This window comes from Nilaparvata lugens, chromosome 2 (genome assembly GCF_014356525.2).
Source record: "Nilaparvata lugens isolate BPH chromosome 2, ASM1435652v1, whole genome shotgun sequence".
Lineage (NCBI taxonomy): Eukaryota > Metazoa > Arthropoda > Insecta > Hemiptera > Delphacidae > Nilaparvata > Nilaparvata lugens.
In genome coordinates, this window is record NC_052505.1 from 77999011 (window position 1) to 78008623 (window position 9613).

Sequence of the window (9613 nt, forward strand, 5' to 3'; positions counted from 1 at the left end):
TGATGATGATAACAAGCTGTAGAAAACTCATATGCATTGATTAGAATACGCGGGAACTTTCAATAAACAGAACTCATTCTTACAAAGATTCAAGCTGTGCATATTAGTTGATTCTAGTGCAAAAACTTGGTTGATGATTGCACAAGAATGTAGCCCACTGATCAGCGAGTATAGAATGTAATTTACATTCTATACTCACAAGAATTGTGAATGTAAATTGCATTCTATACTCGCTGCTACTGATAGGCTACATAATTATTGAACCTCCATAACAATAATATTATAGCAGATAAAACAATTATTGTAAAAAATGGAAATTATTTCCAATTTTATGCACAGTACACAAAATCAACTATTTTCATGTTGTATTGAATGTTGCTTTCAACCATTTTTATTTGAGATTAATCTTAATAATCATTTATTACTAGTGACCCCCTGGTTTGAAGAATTCGCATTATTTCAACTGAGGACACTCCCTATATTATACCTGTGTGCTAAGCTATACAGTACCTATGTTAGCAGCTTTTTTTCAGAATTGCAAGATTACTAAATTTCATGAAGCGGGCTCCATATTATACTAATTCAGCAGTTTCAGTTGTTTATAAAATGTTTAGAGAAATGTAGAACTGTGATACCTGACTGTCTTGATAATTCTGTATTGAGATACAGAATCACATATGGATCTTGAAAATATTTTCTACTATTTTTACTTTCCTTGCCCTATTACCATAGGTAAGGAAAGTATTGCTTTCCGAAAAAAATTAAGGCAGCCCAATTTCTAAATTTCTATACGTTTCAAGGTCCCCTAAGTCCAAAAAAGTGGTTTTTGGGTATTGGTCTGTATGTGCGTGTATGTGCGTATGTGTGTGTGTGTGTGTGTGTGTATGAGTGTATGTGCGTCTGTGTACACGATATCTCATCTCCCAATTAACGGAATGACTTGAAATTTGGAACTTAAGGTCCTTACAATATAAGGATCCAACACGAACAATTTCGATCTAATGCAATTCAAGATGGCGGATAAAATGGTGAAAATGTTGTCAAAAACAGGGTTTTTCGCAATTTCCTCGAAAACGGCTTCAACGATTTTGATCAAATTTATACCCAAAATAGTCATAGATAAGCTCTATCCACTGCCACAAGTCCCATATCTGTAAAAAATTCAGGAGCTCCGCCCCATCTATGCAAAGTTTGATTTTAGATTCCCAATTATCAGGCTTTAGATACAATTTAAACGAAAAATTTTGACCATTAAAATCTCTACAATTGATGTTCAGTAACATTTTCACCTAAAATTGAAAATAAGCTCGAAATTTGAGAAAATGTGATTATCCAATTGCAAACTATGGGCAACTGTTGATTCTATCAGATGATTCACTATGAAGAAATATAGCAGACCTCGTATGTCTCCAGCGTTATTGTCCTGTCACCAGCTGGCTTGGATCTTTGAATGGTAGACTTGAGATGCGCGAGAACACTAGCGTCAGGTGATAAATTTTCATAACGGCAAGGAAAGTTGGGTGAGTACGCCACACCAGATTTTTAAAGCTTTTCATTAGATTTATTACGAGATTTTTAGTTTTAGGTTCTGAATATTTCACAGATTAATTCTATTTTGCATCATAATAAAATTTATTATTTAGAAAAAAAATTTAATAATTCGACAGTAGGTTATTTTTTATCTAAATCAAAACTTATAAGTTACCGTAACTGCTAAGTTAACTGATATGTCATAGATAGCCCATATAAAGGTCAACTATATAGAACTGCGAACACTCAATTAGACTATTGTCTTCTTCTGTCTCCTCTGAAACGCTGAAATTCTCAATAGTCTGTAGGCCGGAGACTATTATAAGCCTAATTCAATAAGCTTGTTTACTAGAAAGAGCACACTAGCTTGTTCCAAGTCATGTAAAAGAACTCCTATTTTTAAAATACTGTTTTCTTGTATGAAATCAATAACTTAGCAATGTAGGCCTTGCTTGAAATCTGAACGGGACAAATCACAACGTTTTCCCAAGCTGAATAAACCGAAGCCCAAAAAGTGCAAGACGTCTTTAAGACTATTAGCTCATGTAACACTGCAAATGGACTAAACAAAGAGCTATAGAGAAATAAGCAACAGAAAAACGCAACGATCGATGTAAGCCTATTTATAACATCTTCCTAGTAGCAAAAACTGAACCAAATATTCAGGAATGACTTCCGTAAGTTTATTTAATCTAAAAACGTCAAAGGAGACGAGGTAATAGGAAATTTTAATATTCCATTTGCTAAGGGATAAAAATCTGATGGGAAATTATAGAAGAAGCAAAAAATTGAATTATTTTATGAAATAAGATGCTTGAAAGCAATAACTGAAACAAGAATATAGAATGTTACAAAGCATTGATCTATTCCAATGTATATTCACACCAGCACTTTTTATTTATAAAATAATATTATAGTACCCTTTTTTGAAATTAATATAAAATTATAGATTAAAAACTACTAGCTTCGATGTTCCACATCATCTTTGGCAGGTTTTGAAAATAAATTTTATTTAATGTCATATTATAATTTCAAAAAAGGGTACTATAATACTATTTAAAAAAAAGTAGCCCTGAATATAGGCCTACATTTTAAGAATATTATACCAGCACTTTCAAATTCTATAAAAAAAAGTTGAAAAGATATAGGCCTACTTATAATATCAAATGATCTGGCTCAAATCAGGTCTAGTATCAAATTTCTTAGGTTGCACCTGATTAATTTCAGGGCGTCTGTCTCTACGACTTTTTTTAGACAGCCGGGATGGACGGCCCAACGCGTTCATCCGATACATTGGAATGATCCGAGAAAAAAGACCGTAGCTCGATCCCGGGACATTTCAGTCACAAATATCAGCGTCGGGCAACTCTAATCTTAGTTGCCGTAGGCAATACAAAAGTTAGACTACATAGGCTACTGAGTAACTGGACATGAATGATGAGAAGGAATGAATGAGCTATGTTACCTAAGTCCGGCTTTAAAAAATCTATTAGGTCTCACAATACAATATACAATACTAGATTCTCACAATATACAATACTAATATACTTATAACGTAATAAGTAATAACTAATAACTAATACCGTATACTTATAGCCTAGGTGCCTACACACTGTAGGCTTCATGCATTTTTTACGTGCTTAGTAAGCCATGACAAGCTCTGCTATAATTATTAAATTAGTATGCTGACTGTTCACTCCTGTATCTGTATGTTATTACAGACTATAAGGACTTGTCCTTTGTTCAGGCTGCCTTCTGTGACCTGAGCAAGGCATTTGACTGCGTGAATCATGATATTTTGCTTGAAAAATTAGCTTATTATGGAGTCAGTGGAAGGAGCCTTAGTCTTTTTAGATCGTACCTTGGCGATCGCCAGCAAGTTGTTTGTGTAGGAAATAAGAGATCCGACCTTGCTAAAGTAAAGTACGGCGTCCCCCAAGGATCAATATTGGGACCACTCCTCTTTGTATTGATGATAAACGATCTTCCTCTCACAATCAACAGCAAGACTGTGTTGTATGCTGATGACACTACTTTTCTTAATTCTCATTCAGATGCACACACTTTACATAATATGACAGCTGATACCTTGGCGGAAGCTTCCAAGTGGTTCAGAGCTAATGGCTTTAAATTGAACGAGGATAAAACTCAGCTTATGACATTTGGTCTCAGGGATTACACACACAACAATAACAATAGTTTAAAGTTTTTAGGCTTAATGTTTGATCACAGGTTGACCTGGGAACCCCACATAAATTTCGTTTCTGCTAGGTTATCTAGGGTTATCTATTTGTTAAGGCAGTTGAAGAATCTTGTACCGGAAAAATACCTCAGAAGCTCATATTTGCTTTTTTTCAAAGCATAATTGCATACGGAATTTTAGTATATGGAAACAGCTGCCACATCAATAAGGTCTTGCTTTTGCAGAAAAAGGCTATCAGAATATTGACAGGTGCAGGGTATCTGGATCACTGTCGACCTCTTTTCAAAAAAACAAAAATATTGACTGTCATAAATCTCTATATATTTCAAGTAATCATGTACACTAGAAAGAATCTCCATAGCTTGAATAAAAGATCCAATATTCATGCTTATGACACCAGGAAAAAAGACCACATTGATATTCCATATCAACGTCTTGTCATAAGCATGAAACACTATGACAGCATAGGCTTGAGAATGTACAATAAGTTGCCATTGGATATCAAATGTTGTGAAAATATTGTTATTTTTAAAAAATTACTTTTTGAGTGGCTGGTTTTGAGACCTTTCTATTGTTTGACAGAGTTTTTCGATTCTACTTGATGTAATTCTACTTTGTGACTTTAAACTATTGTTTTGACTTTATTATTTCGTAATTGTATTACCATGACTTTGTCAATTACCTATATTGGTCTACGACAATAAAATTTATTTATTTATTTATTTATTTGTCACAGGTCTACTTGAATTATCACTTTTGTGGAAATTTCAATTCAATTACAGCACTAATTATCAAATCCATCTGGTTGATCCTTCCTCAGTATCAAGAGGGATATGTAGGCCTATGTTTGAGAGAAAAATTGTGGATGTATTAGATATATCTACAAAGGACTCTGATGAGCCCGCAATCATAAGATGTTGCTACAGTGTTTTTGGAAGTTGAAGAACGATGTGTCAATATTATGAGAGATGTTTAACACCCACATTATACACGACATGGGTGTAGTTGACGACAGCTGATCAAGCAGTGTCGAATCAGCAGCTTCCCTCCACCCTCCGCCATCGAAGCAAATGTGGACTTGGTCGAGACTCCAGACCCAAATGTTTCTCTTTGCTCGCTGCTTTTCTATACTCTACTCGGAGAACTCCTCCAGAACAGAGAACAGCTTCATGCAAGATGCGGGCTCCGTTCTGTCAACAGTATTTCAACTATCTCCTCCAGTCGACCAAGAACCAACTACTCTCTCTCACTCTCCCTCTCATGTTTGCTCTCAGCTCAACCCGAATTCTCTCTCTCTCACTTTCAAAGTACACTGTTTTCACTTGAGTTTCAGATTGAGTAAATTATCCACCGATTCTATCAAAGAATAAAGTTGTGGAAACACAATGAATCAGAGACTGAGGGTAACTAAGTTTTCAGTTGGCAAATTTGTGTAGGGCTGAACTAATTAGCAAACTTGGGTGTTGAAATTATCAGGAGTAGTCTGTAGAAACATCAACTAGACGTGAGTTATAAGAGACCTGGAGTTGAGTTCGTTTGAATGTCATTCACAGATACCATAAATATATACAGTACTAGAATAGTTCATTTCTTTATTGTAAATCCCAATCTATAAAATATTTTTCATTTGAAGAGTGGATTGTAAGGATATATGGAACACCATTGTTGACTGTCAGTAGACCGGGTTGTAAGGCCGATCTGCAAAGTAGTGGACTGTGTGGAGGAGTATAGATGAGATCTATATCTGATCTAGGCACTGACAGCTTTTCATTATTTGCTATGAGCGGATTTACAAACCTTGAATGTGTAGATCCGAAAAAATACCTCTGGTTTACTGTGCGTCTGAGCACAAGTAGAATGCACAAAGGAAGTGCAATAATGATGACTAATAATTGAAGAATGATAGATAATAAGTTTCTTATTATCCGTATGTAATGCTGATATTTGAATGTAACTATTGGAATGCTTAAAATTAATGTAGTTGTAATTAAAATAAAAAGAATTAGGAATGCACTCAAGTTGTTTATTGTACCTAGACTTTTTGCTAGTACGTTTAAGAATACTGATACAATGTTTCAAAATGATGTTACCTCTGTGAGCGCAAAAGATTGAGTAATACAAAGATAAAGTTGGGATATCAATGTTAATATTGAAATACACAAAGAGTATATTGATGCTGAAACTAATAATAGAACAATAATGACAATGAGTAAAGATTGAATTGAACGTACAAAATTTAGCAATGTTTAAAATGAATAAAATTTAGAATACTTGAAAAATGATAGTAAATATGAGAATCTTAACCTGACTAATAAAATCAGTCGAGAGACAAAAATCCTAGATAAAAGTCCTGCAAAATTCTTAGTAATCTTAAAGGTATGAAAATACAGAAATTATATGAATATGAACAATTACCTAATTTCACAAAAAATGAAAACTAGGAATTCAGTTTAGGTAGAATCCAATCGTACCTGAAGCTTTCAAGCTGTTGACTATGTAACACTGAAAGAGGACAAATATAGCAACTTGGCTATAATGTAAGCAGAAGGAGCAGAAAGTCTGTCCAGAACTGAAGGTTCGATTAATAATTAAAAATAGAAAAGGTTGAAAAATACCAAATACAATATTGAAAGGAGACGAAGCTCAGCATATTGTATTACATAAGCGGGCTGGGAAATGACAGCTTAACGCATGTCAAGTTACATGGGGAATATTACTATATGTAGAACACATAAGTAATAATAATAGAAGATAAAAAATTGAATGATTGATAGTATTTAAATAGTTATTATTTAGGAATAAAAGTTAATCAGGAACAAAATTGATGGGATGAAGACTACCAGTAAACACAGTGCCTCTGAGAGGGTAAGTACAAAAATGTGAATAATAGAATAAGACTTCCCTGAATAATTAATGATGTGTTGCCAAAGTGATAGGCCTACGGTGACTCAAATTCCGAGGATGAAACTTGACTCCTGTCAAGTACATTGTAGTTGCAGACAGCTGCTGGGCTAATAGAAGTTGAACGATGAAGATATCTTGATTATATCCTGATAAACGATGACCGATGCGGAAGAGAACTTGACTTGAATACGTTGAGATATTGAAAGTTGAGACTGTTCCAATATTAAATTGATAATGAATATAACGACGAATGGGCACTTCACAAATTGAATGAGTTTCACTGGTTGAATGTTAATTGGAAAAAGTTCCACCATGAGTTAAGTAGAATAATGTTTGAGGTTATGTCCTAAAGTTGATGTAATTGCAGTGAATAAATATTTGAAAAAAGAGATAAAATGTTCTTGACGACTGAAATCACTGGCATCAGTAAGAATTGAGATTGACAAAGTTCGACTAAATAACTGATGAGTAGCTAAGACTGAGTAGCTAAAAATGAGTAGCGGTTGACAATGAAAGGCAAACTGCACTTGCGCAAATTTCCTGAGTTGAAATGTTGAATAAGGTAAGCTGCACTTGCACAAGACTTCCCAAGTTGAAAAATGTATCTCCTATGAGCATACAAGATGAATGAATGTAACCGCTAAAAAATGTGTACTGATGCTCAGTAAAATTGAAGTGATAAATAATAAATCAAAAGTTCATATTGAGGATTGTTGAAAGTTCATGTGGAATTCATGTTGAAATTACTTACAGTTCATAATAATAATGTGATGAATAATTGAAAAACGTTGTACGCAGAAAGCATGGCGTGATTTGCAAAAAGGACGCTTAGTAGAAAAGTCCCGAAAGGTAAGTTAAATTCATAGAAAATATGGTTGAAAAACGTTCACTGATGAAAAATGCGTTGAATGGTTCTCGAATAAGCACACAAACTAGGACATAATGAATGATGAAAATGGATAAAGTTTTCCAAAGATGGACGCGTTAAACTAAGATGTTACATCGTATGACTGTACAAAGAGAGTGAGTCTTCTTGCCAAAAACTGGTTGAAGAGACAGGAACTGCCCAATAGCGGAAACATGACGTCAACGGCAGTCATGAGCACAAACTCAACGAATGAAGTGAAAATATAAAATCGATATTAAGCGAACTGAAGGTGTTGAGGTTGAAGTGACTGTTGAAGTATACCAAAGGAGGTTCAAAAACAATGAAAATACAATTCAAAATACTTATAGACGAATATTAAACTAGAAAACATTGAAAGAAGCAGACGACAACTAGCGCTACTATCGATCAAGCGATCAATGAAACCGTGACGTCAGAGATCGCATGACACGTGAGAAAGTTGTCTGCGGACTGTAGCAGCGGTAGATTCAAATGCTACAAAAACAAGATGGACGACCATAAGACTGGCTAAAATATGAGACGAAATCTAACATAAAGCTCCCCCCTCGATGCAGGAACAAGTCTTGTCAACCAAGACGTAGCGAGTGCAAAAAAATGATGAGTACGAAAAAATACATATATGTTAGATGAGTCGAATAGAAATATACGAGCAATACGAATAATAGGTGGATAACATGATGAATAAATGCTAATACAAAAAGGACAAGTAGTGAAAGACTACCAAATTAATCATCTTCAAATGCTGGAAGCGGAGCGAGACTAGAGATGGCTCTCTTGAACCTACCATGTGCAGTCTGCACTGTAACAACACGAACTTTTCCATCAGCACCTGGATGGGTTTCAATGATGCGAGCTAACTTCCATGTGGAAGGAGCAGAATTGAGATCTTTCAGAAGAACCATGGTGTCAACTGTGAGATTGTCCGATTCAGTAAGCCATTTGTGCTTGCGTTGAAGTGTGACTAAGTACTCCTTAGACCATCTGTCCCAAAGTTCTTGAGTGATTTTTTGAAGAAGTTTCCAACGACACCTGTTATCGACATGGGTGGTGGGTGGGCAATGGAAAGGCAACGCAGTCAATGGGCGACCAACTAAGAAGTGACCTGGCGAGAGATACTGAAGATCTTGAGGGTCCTCTGTAAGAGGTACGAGTGGACGAGAGTTAAGGATAGCTTCAATTTGAGCTGCGAATGTAGTCATATCTTCAAAATTAAGAATATGATTGAATGTGACGACTTTGAAAATTTTCTTGAAATTCTTGACAGCATTCTCCCATAGACCTCCAAAAGATGGGGCGCGAGGTGGAATGAAGTGCCACTTGATATTGAGAACCGACGTGTAGTTATGAATATCTTGTTGAGTTTTAGATGACTCAAAAAACTGATGTAGATCTTGTAGTTCATTGTTTGCACCTACAAACGTGGTTGCATTGTCCGAAAATATGGAGTGTGGAATACCACGACGTGATGAGAAGCGAATGAGTGCCGCAATAAAGGCTTTCGTTGTCAACTCTGAGACGACTTCTACGTGTACTGCTTTCGTGACCATGCAGACGAAGATAGCTAAATAAGCTTTCGAATATGTGCGTGATTTCTTGGAACCAACAAGTAATGAAAACGGTCCAGCATAATCTATGCCAGAGTTATAGAATGGAAAATCAGACTGTATTCTGACAGGAGGAAGTTGTCCCATGATTTGTTCCGAACGAAATTTGGCGAAGCGAAAACATAAATGGCAGGATTTCAAAACTGATTTGACTGTACGACGAGTAGATAGTATCCAATAACGCTGACGTAATGAAGTCATGGTGCTCTGAACTCCATCATGAGAAAGACGTCGATGATATGACATGATGAGCGCACGAGTGAAACGATGCTTAGAAGGCAAGATGATTTGATGTTTGTAGTCGTACGGCAAGTCCGATTGACTCAATCTGCCGCCAACTCTCAATAATGAGTCATTGTCAATGAATGGCGATAGCGCTTTCAAGGAACTAGACGGAAGCAATTCTCTGCCTTGATGGAGAAGACGAATCTCTTCTGTGAATGCTTCTGCTTGAACCGTGCGGAT

The 9613-nt window shown here is 35.7% G+C and overlaps 1 protein-coding gene across 1 annotated transcript; it reads right to left on the reverse strand.

Annotated features, from left to right (window-relative positions):
• Positions 1–8269: 8269 nt before the first annotated feature.
• On the reverse strand, positions 8270–9091 carry LOC120349693. Its single transcript, XM_039420207.1, has one exon. The coding sequence runs from the start codon at positions 9089–9091 to the stop codon at positions 8270–8272; it is 822 nt and encodes a 273-aa protein (XP_039276141.1).
• Between the last annotated feature and the right edge of the window lie 522 nt (positions 9092–9613).